At 41.6% G+C, this 15,581-nt stretch overlaps 1 protein-coding gene across 2 annotated transcripts in view; it reads left to right on the top strand.

Annotated features, from left to right (window-relative positions):
* The window catches only part of fndc5b (fibronectin type III domain containing 5b), a 28,746-nt gene extending 14,791 nt beyond the window's left edge, over window positions 1-13,955 (top strand). Inside the window, exons 5-7 of one of the 2 annotated variants that reach the window (XM_044138795.1) lie at window positions 3,504-3,694; window positions 4,627-4,981; window positions 10,922-13,955. In XM_044138795.1, coding sequence (XP_043994730.1) covers window positions 3,504-3,643 — 140 coding nt within the window. In that variant the 3' untranslated portion in view covers window positions 3,644-3,694; window positions 4,627-4,981; window positions 10,922-13,955. Of the gene's footprint in view, window positions 1-3,503; window positions 3,695-4,626 lie in introns of both variants that reach the window. The other variant, XM_044138794.1, reaches the window with a different exon arrangement.
* The last annotated feature ends 1,626 nt before the right edge of the window (window positions 13,956-15,581 follow it).

Below are 15,581 nucleotides of genomic sequence, written 5' to 3'. Positions count from 1 at the left end.
CTCTACCAGCTCTTGAGGTTTAAGCCTCTTCTTTAAGGGAAACACAATCCGCTTCAAACAGCCGCCTAACCCTGCATCCCGTACTCGAGAGATCCGGCCCAGAATGCATTTCTTCTGTCGGCCCCTCTTTTCTGTTTTTTCTTTTTTTGTCAGAATTGAAGGAAATAAAAGGACAGGAGAGCTGATGATGCAACACTGGTGTACTAAATCTGAAGAAAAGTCCAACATGTTGGTTCTGGGCGTTTGTTTATCTATTATAAGTGAGAAGTAGGTAAAAAGCCAACAAGCAAGGTGAGAGCCAGCTCCTACTGCTCCTCCTCAAAAATAAAAAGATATGACTGCTTTGTTTTTTTCTTGATTTTTTAAATTTGTTTTTATTTGATGTTTCTTGTTGAGCAGCTGTCATGAAAACAAACAATCACACACACACACACTTGCATACACACACAGCCAGCCGTTGTTAAAAGTTTTTAACGACCCTTAAATATTACTTTGAAGGATTTCCTTCCACTTTCCCCACATTTGGCCCTTAAACAGACGTTGAGTACTCCAAATCCGTTATAATTAACAAGCTAGCCAAAAGTTAGATGACTTCAAACTGATATGACAGAATTTTTATTATTGCACTGCGAAAACACAAAAATCTTAATTTTAGGCATGTAAATCTTGGCACACTTGAAATAAGACAAAACCAACTTACAAGTGACTTTTCAGGATGGATATAGGAGCTTGTTTTAAGTCAACAATTACTTAATACTGACGAAAACGTACTATTTAGAAGTAAAACAGTCTGACTGTGGATTTAATCCTTTAAAAAGAAAATCAACATTAAGTAATTATTGACTTCAAATAAGCTCCTATATTTTGCTGAAAAGTTACCTTTAAGTTAGTTTTGTCTTATTTCAGGTGAACTAAGATATTTGCGCTATAAACTTGACCAAAAATACTTGGTAGGATTTTGTATTTGTTCAAATTAAAAGACTCGTAAAGGCTTAGCGCCTGTCTTTCCACAAATAATAAAGTGATAACTCAGTCCACAGAAAAGTACTCTTCTTCCTGTTGTGGAAATATTCACATTTGAGTGGCAAGATGTCCATTTACTAAGGTTTTTTTTTTGCAATACGGTGAGTCTCTGATCTTACTCCACTAAGTGTAACCAGATATACATGGTCTCTATACATTCCATGGAGGTGTTGGTATGCGCCCAATTACTGGTGGCAGGGACTGAGATGAGAAGGGAAAAACTAAGTAAAATTCAAAGAGAGTAAAAGAAAACGTAGTGGAGAAAAACCTGAGCAGCACACGATGGTAGAAAAAGAAAACTAACTTAAAGCCAAGGAGGCGAATTGTGTTTTTCAGCTCTTAATTGGGCCTGTGGGGCATGCTGGGGGATATCACAGGGAGATATCCCATCTTGCCCCTTGGTACCGCAATGATTAGATCTGCCGAGGCTGACATAAGCAGAAATACCGAGCTGTGTTTGGGCTCAGATTCATCCCATCGCGCACTCCTCCACCATCATGAATTATTCCCTTTCTCGTTCCTGCAAGCTCGTTCTCTATCTGCTCCCCACATCGACAGCTCCTGCGTCGTGTCTCGGCGTCCAGATTCACGTCCTCATCAGTCACGAGCTAACTCCATCTGCTCACGTTGCTACTGTCTGTGTCTCCGTCTCAGTTCGTTCGGATCGGCTCTCTTGAAGTGTCGGGAGCAAGTATCTGCCACGTCACTCTATCTGCGCCAGAGAATTAACAGGACAGTGATTCCAAATCCACATAGAAAGTGGTTTGGACAAGACTGGCTAACATTAGCCTTTTGGGTCCGTTCCAGAAAAAAAACCAGTTTAAATTAGATTCACCCTTTTTCATTAGAACAGTGGTCAATATCCAGACAGGATTACTTTTGGACCTTGTTAATGATGATAAAAGCATGAGGTTTTCTTGAATCTTGCTAAGAGACATTTAACCAAATATATCTCTGCAAGTACATATAATTTAAACCTTGTTCAAATAGAAGAACATCCACAAATTCAAACCTGCAGCGCGCAGTTCTTGTTTTTGAACGTTATCTGTTGTGTGTTCATCCCACCCCACAAAAAGAACAGTTCAAATGAACCCTGAAAGGCTCACAATGAATGTAAACACCTGGCTGGAATCGAATATGCTGAACTGCAATCCAAGCCTTTCAGTTTAAAGCTTCAGTCATTACAGCTAAAAACTAGCGATAAGACCCAAAATCTGGCTGTGGTGAAGGACCTGAACATTCAGGGTCACATAAAGACAGTTACAAAGTCAGCCTTCTATCGCCTGAAGAACATTTCTAGGATTAAAGGACTAACGTTGATTTTGATGATGACTAAATGTGACGTTTATTGCTTCTTTCACAATTGGTGACCTTAGGATGTTCTTAGGATGATTAAACTGCCTTGTTGCGGAAATGTGTTATACGGAGAAACTTGAATTTAAGCTTCAGCGAAAGGTGGTGCACGTGTTAAGAAGTGAAAAGTTTTTCTTCAATGTTTTGAGCTCTAGAGTGTGTAAATGAACCTTAATGTGTGTGAAATGTTTTTTACCTTGTGGGTGTGTCCCTGTAGCTGCCATCTTGGGACCCTGCTAAGGAGGAGGCCCGCCTCAAACCCAGCTCTTTTATAGAAGGAGCAGTGATAAGAGCTGGGGTTTGATTGGCTTTGGTAAATTGAGAAGGCAGGGATGATCAGTATGTGGGTGGACTGCTGGATTTAGCAAGAAGACTGATGGGATGGCTGCCATTTTGAACTCTGCTGTGTTGCTGGAGGCTAAATAAACCAGCTTTATTAGCTGTACAGTCAAGTTTGCTGACTTTTTCTTTCCACACCACACCTCTCGACGTAACGGTGGTGTCAGAAGTGGGATTTGAATCTTCTTCTTAAGTATCTTAGCCAGTTTAGAGCCGAGACTCACAAATGTTCCTAGCGGATCTTGTAAGACTGTTTTAAAAAGGTTTGAATGTCCATGTTTTAGGTTGGTAGCTATTTACATTGACTGATATATTGGTTTAGACCAGTGCTTCTCAATTCCAGTCCTCACGCCCCCCTGCTCTGCATGTTTTAGATGTGCCTCTACACCAGAACAGCTGATTCAAATGATTGCATGATGTCTTCTGCAGCCACCAAGTGCTGCAGAAGCCTGTTAATCACCCAAAGATTCAATCCAGGTGTGTGGCAGAAGGGAAACACCTAAAACATGCAGGGCGGGGGGGCGTGAGGACTGGAATCGAAAAACACGGGTTTAGACTATACAACAACGGTCTTCACATATGAAACATCTAGTACTGATCCATCATAACCCCTTAAGAGAAACCAAAGAAAAAGTCTTGAACTATCCCTTCAACGACCACACACTCCAAGATGATGCAAACGTTGTTGGTTTTCTGTATTTCTCCACACAGTCATCATAAAGAGAGAGAGATTTTATTTCCAGACATTGCGGCAGTTACTTAACAACCTCTATCCTGTTGTCCCTCAGGGGTGATCGCCTTGTTTTGTCGTCAGTATGACATTATCAAAGACAACGAGCCCAACAACAACAAGGACAAAGCCAAGAACTCCTCAGAGTGCAGTACACCTGAGCACCCACAAGGGGGGTTACTGCGCAGCAACGTCTAGGACCAACCTTCTGTCGCCTTCTGCAATAACCAACCTAAGACCTCAGGACAGGTGAGGAATTTTCACAAACTCTTGTGTCATATTGTAACAAACAGTTGGCTTTGTTTTTATATATTATCTTTATCTGTAGGAATTGATCAAACTAACTGGGAGGCACAATTTTGGACAAACTGACAATTTTCCAACCCCTTTCCTTTAAAAGTTGAGGCTAAATTTTTATAAAATCTACATGTCAAGCTTTTGGACTTTTCAACATTATCATCCACGTATATCGTTATAATTAAGGGTACATAGTTTGTCTCCAGTTTGGCAGTATCTTGGATATTTAAAAAAAATAAAAAATCAATAATTATTGATATCAACTGATATGACATGGTTATCGTGTTAAGTTTTTCAGCCATATCACCCATGCCTTAGCTGTAATATTCATTTTGGTTAACCATTTAAAATAGGGCTGCCAAATATATCGCGTTATATGGTCAGACCAATATCAAACCTGCTATTGTCATAGCAATATGTACCAATATTATTCCCAACGACAAGATTTTCTAATGTCGTATTTGAGCTGCTGTTAGGCGATGTGATCCCTGCAAACAAAGTTGAGCTTCTCCAATGAAACAAATCTGAACTGTGGGAGAAATTGTAGCTAAGTCTTAACAAATTAGGACAATCAGGACAGTCGGGTTCAGAAATGCTCACAAAACAACAGATATCCTTTGTGACATTTAGGACGACTGTAGGGCTGCCAAAGTGTTAATGAATGCAATTAATTTAAAATGTGATATGTAAAATGTTTTAAATTTTCAGATTTCAAGCTTGCAAAGTTAAGCATCATGACTAATCGCGATTAATCACAGCGGTAGAATGTGACTAATCTAACATTTTTCAATTGATTGAGGCGCTTAACTATTTCTTACGTTTTTTTTTTTTGTTTCTTTAGAATAACTAAACTGTGCTGAAGTTTATAACTGTGTTTCTTCCAGACCCTGAGACCAACAGAAAGCCATTCTCAGAAAAAAGACAAAAAAATATTGATGAACAGATCAAACCAATAAAGGAATCTTCTTGACACAATGGAATGAGCTCTACAAGCGTGCAAGATCAAAGGCTACAAGCAGCCGAACCGGAAACGGCGGACTGTCGCCTCCCTCCTGCCGATACACGGCGGACTCTTGACCGGAGCTGCCCGATTCATACGGTTTTGTTACTCTTCGTCGGTGGCATGGAATCCCCCCTGACCTCTCTACCCTGGGAGTGTTGATTGTCGAATGTGAATGTCAAACTCAACATGTGGACGCCAGCTCCAAGGTGGCTGGAACTGGAGATCGGCTGGTCCAGGTATCAGCCAGCGCACAACTATGACTAGAGTTCATGTTTTCTGTCGGTCCATCTGTTTTGGTTCCTTTCTGTCTTTGTTCCTGCTCATCTCTCTCCTTGTCTCTCTGTGTTGGTGTGGCTCTAATAAGCACATTGCCGTTTGGTGCTCCTCTTACTGTGATTGTTTCTTGAACTCCTCTACTGTCCCAACGCTGATTGCAGTCTGAGTTTTCTCATTGGGTAGAGAGTAATGCATGACGCGTGTCGTCTCCAGCTTTTCTCTCTCTCGTTACCGTCAGTTCAAATGATGCATCCGTTCCTTCGCCTCACTAAACGGAACTTCAAACTCTCCCATCAGCCCAGCAGATCACATCTGACAGGCTTATTACCCTCCACCTATATTTTGCCGACGAGGTGATGACTGAGTATGGCTATGATTCACGGAGAGTTCAAGGTTTGACAAGGAGTGCGTCACCCGTTTCTGACTTATTGTCACTTCGGGGTGAAAAACTACCGGGCCCCGCGCGGCGTGCCAACGTTTAGAAAGACGCCGCAGTGAGTTTGGGTATCGTTGTTCGTCGCTGCATATTCAGCACCATATGCTGTTTGTGGTCCGCAGCAGGACGTGCAGGGGATGTGTATCCTCTAATGCGACGTAGAATTTGGCTGCGTTTCCCCGTGCGGTTTGGCCGAAGACCAAGGGGGATGCCAGGAAGTGAAGGCCGTAAGAGGACACACTCAGTCCTGCGCTGGACCCAGATCTGTCAATGAATGCGAGGCTCTCCGAGCTCCTGGCACACTCTCAGTAGGAGAACACAACATGAAACAGGACAAAAATCGGACATTCAGGAACGTCATCCTTAAAACTGGGGTATGTTTCTTTATATTTAAAAAAATTACATATTTGTTCAAACTGTCACTATGTCCTCATACATGTCCTTATACATACAACATGAGGCAAATAATCTGTGAAAAGATCAATCTAATATAGCTGTCCCAAATAAAAGTTTCCGGTCTCACTTAAAAACAACTAATCAAAGCCAGGAGGAGGGTCTTAGCGCTGTCAATCTATCTCGTGTACGTTCTACCAAACGTGAAGAAACAACTTACCTCTACAGGAAAACCCTTTATCCACCGTCATCGCCATTAGGGGCCATGCTAACTAGTCTTGGCACTCATGTCAGCCTTCATTGTGGTGAACCAGCTGTAGCGTAGCAGAAAGAAAGGGGGAGGGCGGTTGACAGCGCTAAGACCCTCCTCCTAGCTCTGATTGGTTGTTTTTGACAGAGCTGTGTATTTATTCAAATGATAGAAAGTCTAAGGCGAGGGAGGTTGATTTTTACAGATTATCTGCCTCACACCGTACTGTCACAACATAGTGAGAGTTTTAACAAGCGTGAGAAAAAAAACATATTTTTGATGAAAATTAAACTGACAGACAACTAGATTAAAACTTCCTTGATGGTACAATATACCATATTGTACCTATATGGTACAATATGGTAAATATACAATATTTTAAGGCCACTTATTGGCAGTAGCATAATCTCACACAGAAAAATCTTGAATTCTGGTGAAACGTTTCTACATCAAATTGGGGAATGTGAAATACTAAAAATCCTTTTACTTAAAAAAAAAAAAAAAAGTATGTCTTCCGCTTTAAATATGTCTTCCCACCAAGGTTCCCAGGGCGTTGGAGGGGGGGAAGGGGAGGTCCCACAGCATTACAGGTCCTTCACCGTACTTATGGCATAGTGGCTTTTCCTTTAAACTTTGATTGACTTAAATACATTAAATACAGATCCCAATTATGCAATGGATGCATTTATTGTATAGATAATTGTGAATGTGACAGCAAAAATGTAGTGCTAAAAATGTACATTTTTGACATGAGATTTTTTTTCTCCTAATGAATTTCACTAATGTAGAGAAATTAAAGGTGGGGTTTCCCTACATGTTTCAGCGTAACGTAGCAATGAAAGGGAGATTTTTGTGGTATTTTACTCATCTGTTCCAGGAGGGTCAAAATAAGTGGTTGGCCCTGAAAGTCTGTCGCAAATGGTTGTTTCTAATGCTTAATACACACAGGAAGCAAGTCACAATGCCACTGTTCAGATTAATAAATAAACTAGAAATGAAACCAGTCGACATTTCTAATCAAATATTGGCCTTTGCGTGTTTCTCCATGTCCCAGAGCTCCATTGTTAGCAGACTGTTATGAAGTTACAAAAATCATGCAACAACAAATGTGGCCACTCTTATTTATTCTCCAATCTCTCTGCTGTAGTGCATGAAATGTGTATCGTTGCGCCACTGAAAATGGTCCCCCGGCGTAACGCGCTATAATAAGTCCATGTCAGATCAACATTTGTTGCCCGGCTGCCTTTATCAGACCAGCGTAGTTGGTGGACATTTGTGACTTCTTGTTTAGGAAAAGTGAAACGTAGCACCCCGCAGCTGTATTGACACCCCTGTTAAAGACGTGTAAAAAAACAATAAAAAATTGTTTTGATCCTTTTCTTACATTTGATCTGCTCAGACAGGATTTAGCACGCTGTTGTCACAGCGTCAAAAGCAAACAGCAACACTGATCAACTAAAAGGTGAAAAGCCACATTTTTCTGCTTTTATTTTACATTTACATAGTTAAACAAGTTGCTTTATTGCAGTATTTACATACCAGAAAGGGTTCTGATTAATGGTGACACACTCGCTATGTGTTAAAACATCATTCCTACCGCTTCCGTTTTTTAAAATGCAAATTTTATGACATCACAACCACAAACTTCACATTTTTGGGGCTCAGAAGACAAAATGGAAGATCTTCATATATTATTTTTTTAGAAGCAAAAGCAAATCTTAAAGGGGGAGAGATTGCATTTGTTCTTAGCCTCATTTAAGCCAATACCCTGAAATAAAGTCCAGTGAAAGCATGTGTTTTCAGAAATAGCAGCCGCCAGTGGACTCCAGAGCGGTCACGACTCGCGTCGCTCCGTCTGTGCGAGTTACCGGCACACCGAGACATTGCGAAACGTTTCGCTTGCTGCTCCAAATTAAGCATGCTCCACCGCACAAAGCAACGTCCGTAAAGAGAGGCATGAGAGAGTTTTGTGTGAAGCAACATGAAGTCGACCGGCCTTCATGTTGCTCTGGCTTCAGCCCAAAGGAACGCCTATTGGGATGAATTCAAGCTGAGGTTGTGAGCCAGGCCCAGTCAGCGTCTGACCCCCTCAAACGTGATTCTGGCCCCGCAGGCGGCCTTCGCAGAAGAGTCAAAGCAGTTTTAAACATCAGAATCATTTTCTCCTGAAAAGAGACACGTATTTCTGTTCTGTTCTGAATTTTTTTTACTTTCACATGACCTCAGTGATTCGTTTGAATTAGTAATCCATGAGTCTCTGTTTCTCGGGCGTAAAAAAATAATCGTTTCTCTAATGTCGTCTTCGAAATGGAAAAGGCGAGAAAACATACCATTGAAGTAAGGCAGACGGCTGCAGTCAGAGCAACAATATTATTTTTAATCAACTAATCTTCCCGCCATAGACAGTACCTGTGTTTCTGTTGACCATACAATTGCGCAAATTGGAATTGCGAAAATAAATTTGCTTAATGGAAACGCTGCAATTTTGAAAAAAAAAAAAAAGTCACGTTCTTTTTCTGGGATGAGGTGGTTTTTCGGCCGTATCGAAATTGGTGTAATTTTCAAGACTGCAGCGGAAATGTTTCTTGTTTGTGTCATACGAGTCACATGATCAACAACTACTGGCAGAAGAGACAAAGAAGACGACAGGAAGCCGTAGGAGGACGATGGCGCAGCATCTTTTTGAATGACTAATCGTGTTTTATTATTTAATGGAAACAGTGCAACAGCAAAATTGTGTTTTTTCGCCATATTCAGACTTTTGACAACGTTTAGTGCACATTTAAAATGGAAATGCAACCAGACAGAGTGATGGTCAGAGAAGTAAAAAACTCCAAAGCCAACTGTCAGAGAACTGCATTGATTAAAGCAATAAAATAAAATAAGCTGCATCGTTATTATGGTCACTAATAAATTTGGCGGCAAGAGAGACAAATATAAAAATAGTTCAACAATCTGAAGCGAAAATAAGAATATTATCAAAAAAAAGACCTACTAAATATTTGAAACCCTTGCAAGTTCTTGACAAAGTTTGACCTTCACACTTAATTGGTTGGAACTCCATCAAGGCGTTCATAGAAATGAGCGAAGGACTTCCTCAGCTAAAGATAAGGCTTCGTTATCTCCTCCTTCGCTTCCTGTTCGGTTAAGCTGCTCTGTCCGCACAACCCCAACCACCGGCTGACTTCGCTCTGAAAGACAGTCAGAAAACACCTCCAGACTAAAGTCAGCGGAGGTTCTCTCTATTAGAGGTAATGAGTTCATGGCTCAGTGCTCTGCTGGTTGAGATGTCCTCTAATCATCAGCCTAGATTTATTCATTCACACACATTCAGGCTGGATTTTAATGCCATCTTGCGCTGGGAGAAAAGCAGCCATTTTGTGGCGCCGCCGCCTCATCCTGCCACCGTCATCAGCCCCTCCCAGCTACCATCTCCTGTCCTCATCCTCCTTCATTCTTTCATTTATGACTGTACCCTCATTCTTAATCCTTCGTGCCGCTCTCCCTCCCTCTCATACACATCGCTAACCATCCTTTCTTGTTTCTCTCCTCTCACCGCCCTGATTCTCATTACATTCACTCTCCAAGGTTAGCCGCCGCCGTCTCCCGCTCCGCATGAGCCCTTCGCTCTCTTGTTCCGGCCCCGGCCCTCCGCCTACCCCTCGCTCCTCCGCTCGTCTGTCACCTCTGCGTCCTGGACTGGCTGGAAAGGCCACCTCACCTGGTGACAAGTGAGGAGTAACGAAGGGTGTAGAAATCAGTGAAAAGGTTGAATCAAATTGACCGTTTTTTGCTGCTCATAAGCGCGTGCCTGTTGAGCGACTTTCCTTCACGAAAATATTTGAGATTCTGCTAGCCCCATCAATGTTAACACATGGGATTAATCAAAAAGTTTAATGCGCTGATTTATCGCATCACCTGTTTTGACCTAAAAGCCGCTGTCCTGCGGAGGGTTACTTAGTTCAAGATAAGCGTGTCGCGAGTTCTTGTACTGCGGTCAACGAGGCAAAGTCAGAACCATGAGTGAAAAGATGAGTGAGGAGAGTCAGATTGGTGTGCTCAGCCCCAAATGTTGCTTTCGAAAATACCACTCTGGTTAGGAACAGAGACTTTATAGACCTCATCTCAGGTTCAACTCCCATCTTTGGTTTCTTGGACTTAATTAATCTGCCGCCCTCCTGCCAGATTACTGTCAGACACAAGTGTCAAGGCCACGAGTGCAACAAAACTTCTTAAATGACAAACACCACGATGGATGTTTTGAGTAAAACCAAGCTAGCATGTAGCACACTTACTGCAATGACAAATAATCCTTCCACTGAGGTACAACCAGTTTCCAGTAAACATTTTTAAATTATGTTTGAAACAAAATGGCTTATTTGGAAACCTTCCTGAATATGAAAACCTGTAAAAAGTAAAACATTTTCTTAAATATTTTTTTTATATTTCGAGCTTAGAAATTGAAGCAGTGATTAATCACACAGCGCTATTTTTCAGTCAATCGACAGCACTCATTTTTGCCACCAGATCCACATAAAATGCTTATAGTGTTGCAAAAAATATCCACCTTTTCGCTGTTGCACGACGTTAAGTGTTCAGACTTGTGATGGTTGAAGGTGCGCTTCTTGAGTAGATGACAGAAGTGGGGCGCTGCTGCCGCCGCGGCAGGTTTAAGCAACAACAGATAAATGAGTCAAAGGGGGCGATGGATGTCGAGCTTTATCCAAGGCAAAGCCCCCGCAGGTCTGGGGTCAGAGTCAGAGGCAGCCCTGTAAGAAGCTGTGAAGATTTAATGCCATTATTGTTGCTCCGTCTGTACAGGTGAAGCAGATGAAAGCCGGAGGAAAGACTCCACTCAGCAAATCTGGAGATATTTTTAAACCGCCCACCCTGCGTCCTCTTTCTGTCTTTTTCTCTCTTTTTTTGTTCACTGCCCTGCTTTCAACATGCTTTTTTTTGCTGTTTTATTTCCCTCAACTGAATGAACATGCTGGATTTTATTCAGAGACATCAGGGTGAAGAGAGTTGAACAGTTACCTTGCACTTTACCTTGTGTTGATTGTGATGATCGAAATCCTATAAAATCCCAAGAAAATACATTGACGTTTGTGGTTGTAGTAGTATGACTAAAGTGTAAATCGTTTTGCCAGGTATTATCTACTTTCTAAATCAAAGCGTTTAAATCCTCAAGCCATTTAAACAAGCAGCTTCCAGGTTCGTTGAATCGCCGTTTTGGTCCACATAACCCCGGCTCTTGAGAACCCAGCCGCCACGAGCGCTTCTTAGGCAGTTTAGAGTATTGATCACAAGCTTAAATGTGCTAATGAATGTCATATAAACGAGGGAGTTGTATTGATCTATCTGGTAGGGACTGATGACACAACATCAAACTTTATAGTGGTAGGTTGTTTTAGGTCCTTGTGTGTTTCTGCCTGGATATTCGATCGCTCTTATTGGCAGAACGTAAAGAGTTTAGATCCATTCTCTGATTCCCTGATCCCATACCCAGCTGTAAGGAATAACTAACACGTTTTATACATTCAGATGCATATTAAAAACGAACAGACATGTTTTTACATTTAGATACATGTGTGACTTGATACAGGTTATCATAAAAGGTACCTCTGTCTTTGAGCATACCCCAAGTGGCCATCTCTTTTGTTTATACTCATTAATAATTTGAAAAATGATCATAATACATTGTACATAAAGAATTGGTCAAGATGAATTCAATTTTAGCTATTAAAGGAAGGAACTTGACTTGTTGGGCCCCTAAGGCTAATTCTGTCTAAACAATAGGACATTGTAGTAAAAAAGTGAGAGCTAAGAAAGCTTTTTACATATATACCTCTGTTGATGTTAAAATAATTCTGGTTGAGAGATAGTTGAGATCATCCAATTGCCCAACCAAGTCTGACTCTCTGTACCTTTGTTTAGGCAAAATTTGGGCCAAACATATTATCTACAAAAATATAGATTTTAAGCTGAGCTGACTAAAACCAGCCTGGATAGCTCCATAGAAAATCCTGACCTTGGATGTCAAGTGTGTGCAGGCGGCTAAAGAACTTCATTCGCGTCCCGACGATAACTTTTTCATTTTGTTTCTTGATCTAGCTCAGGAGACTCGTTCTTAACACCCACGTCGAGTGACCTTTCCGAGTGCCGCAATCAATCTGACGTAGAGGGTGATAAAAGCACAAACGTGCCTGGTGACTGTAATGCTATTGAGTCTGAAGCGGTACATTCCCTGTACCGGTCTAGTCCAAGCACACAAACACACACACACACACACACACACACACACATGCTCTTAAACACTGCGTTCATCCACCAACTCCATTCCCGGCTGCAGTCCAAAGGGACCCATTTGAAGAGGTGGCAGAAGGCAGGTCTGGCTTAGACTGCTCAGTCACTGTCTGTCTTGAGCTCCAGAAGGTGGCTGAACAGCTGCTCAAGGTGAGCATGCAGTCAAATGTGCAAATATGGAGCTCAGCCCTGGAGGAGACCAAAGGAGAGAGACGGAGACAGAGAGAGAGAGAGACGCAAAACTCAAAAGAGTATTCTCGAATGCGAATTGTCACAGGCGCAGAGTGTCAAAGGAAATCGTTGCACCCAGTCACTGTGTGAAGTTTGAGTGCTAACATGTCTGGTGTGATATTAAGGTGCCGTCCTATGAGGGAATCATTTACGGAAACCATTCCAGGAAAGGGAAATTAGCATGATAAAGTAAGTCTGTCTGCTCGTCTAATTGTATTGGACTAATTGTAATTCATTGCTCTGCTTTACGTCCATTAACGCGCTGCTCCAGGAGACGTACTCTCTGTTACATCTTTCCTAAGTGAGATGTTTGTATGGATGTATGAAACCCTCAGTACGGCTCCAATGTGATTTAACTAATCTCATGTTCCTGTAATACAGCGAAGGCTCCCGCATACTCTGGCGTACTCTGAGCTCTCTTTGAGCCGCACGGACTACGTTCACCCCGTCTGCGGACGGTTGAGATTTCATAGGTGAGCGTACAGATTGCCTACATTTCCCACAATCCAAATGGATACTAGCAAGTATGACGGGCTGGTTGGGTACCTAGCCTCATTTCTAGCTTTCACACACCTCTTAGTGTAGCACAAAGGGACAGTCTGGCTGATGCTTGTCCTTACGGCTGCTTGTGCCAACCCTCAACCTAATCAGATTGGCGTCGCATACAAAACAGAATGTGAACACCATTTCCTGCAATTTGCTGTGCGACAACGAGTACACGTAAGGAGTTATAAAATTGTACCTTTCCGGTAACTGGGCGTTCTCAAAGTGATGCACGTCCTGTTTGCGAGAGCCTTTTAGTCCTAATAATACCCCCCAAAAACTTAGTAACCCCAGTTCCTATAAGTCAAACTTAAGTTTACATTGTTTTGTTTACCAACTGAGGCCTACAAGATGGCTAACCCCCCCCCCCCTCCCCAGGTATGCCAACACTGTAGATGACAGAATAAGCAAATGTCAAGAACTTTGGATAATCCCATCAAGGCCCTACATAGTTTAGCAAAGACTGAGGCCTTTTACTTACAGCATATATTTGTACTTTCAGTTTAAGCAAATAACCAAGAAGCATGGATTTATAGCAGAATAACAGAGTCTGTGTTTTATGTACAATCACAACGTCTGTGTTGACATTTTGATGTTCATGGGATAAAACCTGTTCATGAGGGCTAGCATGACTCTGCTATCGTTCACACCCCAACATATACATATGAATACATACATACATATATATATATATATGTATGTATATACACATATACTATTTATATGGAAATATAAATGTCTAATTATGTATCGACACAAAAGAAATAAAATATTTTCAATGCATTGATGTTGGTCCTTTTGTTTACTAGAAAATAAGCATTTTTGCACTTGACATTAACTTAGAAGGTCTTCTGTGACTTTCATTTGCCAAAAAGTACTGTAAAAGATTTTATATTTCTCCCAAAACCTTAGGCACTGCACATCAAAGCAACATACAACCTAAAATATTTACAAATGCTACTTTGCTACATGATACCCAGTCAAACAAATAATTGTTTTTGAAGCCCCGACCTTGGCCTTTGACAGTCTTTTTCAGATATGCATAATTATGTTTTGCTAAATGGGAGAAGCTGCAGGATGAAACCTGAAATCTAACAGAGGAATATTTTTTTCTTAATGTTTATTTATATCTTTGCATTATTTACATGGCACATTAAGGGTGCTGTGGAATACCTGAAGTGAACTTTTGTAGGTGTTATAGTGCAGTGGTCCCCAACCTCCTGGCCGCGGACCGGTACCGGGCCGCACAAGAAATAATTAAATATTTCCGTTTTATGTATTATTTGAGTCTGGAGGATCTTTTATTTTGAAAATCCTTTAGCCGGATTCTATCGGTTGTCTTGGCGCCAACATTGAGCCCACAAGCAGCAAAATGAGTCAGAAAGAGATCAGATGTTTTTGGAAAGTTTCATTGCGAAGGGGAAAAAGCCCAGAGAAGAGACAGGAGAATGGCTGATTCCCACATTCCTCTGCATGATATGGTGACCGGCTCGTTAATGAGGCAATGAAGCTTCAAACTGCTTCTCCACATAGAGACCAAGTACCCTGAGCATCAGCAACATTTCTGGTGTCATTGTCTCTCATCTCTCCCAGATGGGACCGTCTGGTTGCAGAGAAACAAGCTCAGGGCTCTCATTAGTCGTTATCGTGAGATACAATTTTCACGAAAGTAAAATGTTCGTTTTTGTGGCGCATCTATCTTATTTTGAAGGGATATGTAAACGTTACCATAGCGACCAGAGTCAGAGAGCATTAGAGCAGTGGTCCAGAGGAGATGAGTGGAGCTTGTGAGTTTTAGTTCTGGTTCACATCGGCGGGATTTAAGGATTGTCGGCCGATTTTCCAAACCTCTGTGACCACAGAGCCGATAAAAGTCCAACAGGTTCGAGTGTCCAGCTACACGGCAGGAGCAACACACCACATGAACCGATTCCACTCACAAACATCCCGATTCCAGAAGAAAATCCAGTAAAACCCCAAACATACCATAAATGAATTTAGAATAAACAAACAGTAGTGATAGTTTGTGGACTCAGACGAAACAAAAAGAAAAGGCGTTTGATAAAACATGGCGGGAGCAGCCGCTCTATTTGCTGCACTATGATTTGGAGGCGAGTTATTTTTTGTAGTTAACATTTTTAACTGAATAAACATAACTACATATAATAAACATATATAAAAATGACCTTTACATATTGTAACAAACATTTCAACATATCGCCTCCGATGTCCACTGGACCATGTCAACTGTCTGGGATACCCGTCCGTTCTTACATCACCGCGCTTTCAGGAAAAACCCCACAGGCTGCGATAATCGGGCCAGGATCCCCTCCACCCCCCTAAAAAAAACAACTGAGTTTGCAGTATAAACCAAACTGGGTTACTTATGACACATAATTAA

The sequence above is a fragment of the Gambusia affinis genome, linkage group LG14, assembly GCF_019740435.1.
Source record: "Gambusia affinis linkage group LG14, SWU_Gaff_1.0, whole genome shotgun sequence".
Taxonomy (NCBI): Eukaryota; Metazoa; Chordata; class Actinopteri; order Cyprinodontiformes; family Poeciliidae; genus Gambusia; species Gambusia affinis.
This window is presented reverse-complemented; position numbering and strand designations above follow the sequence as displayed.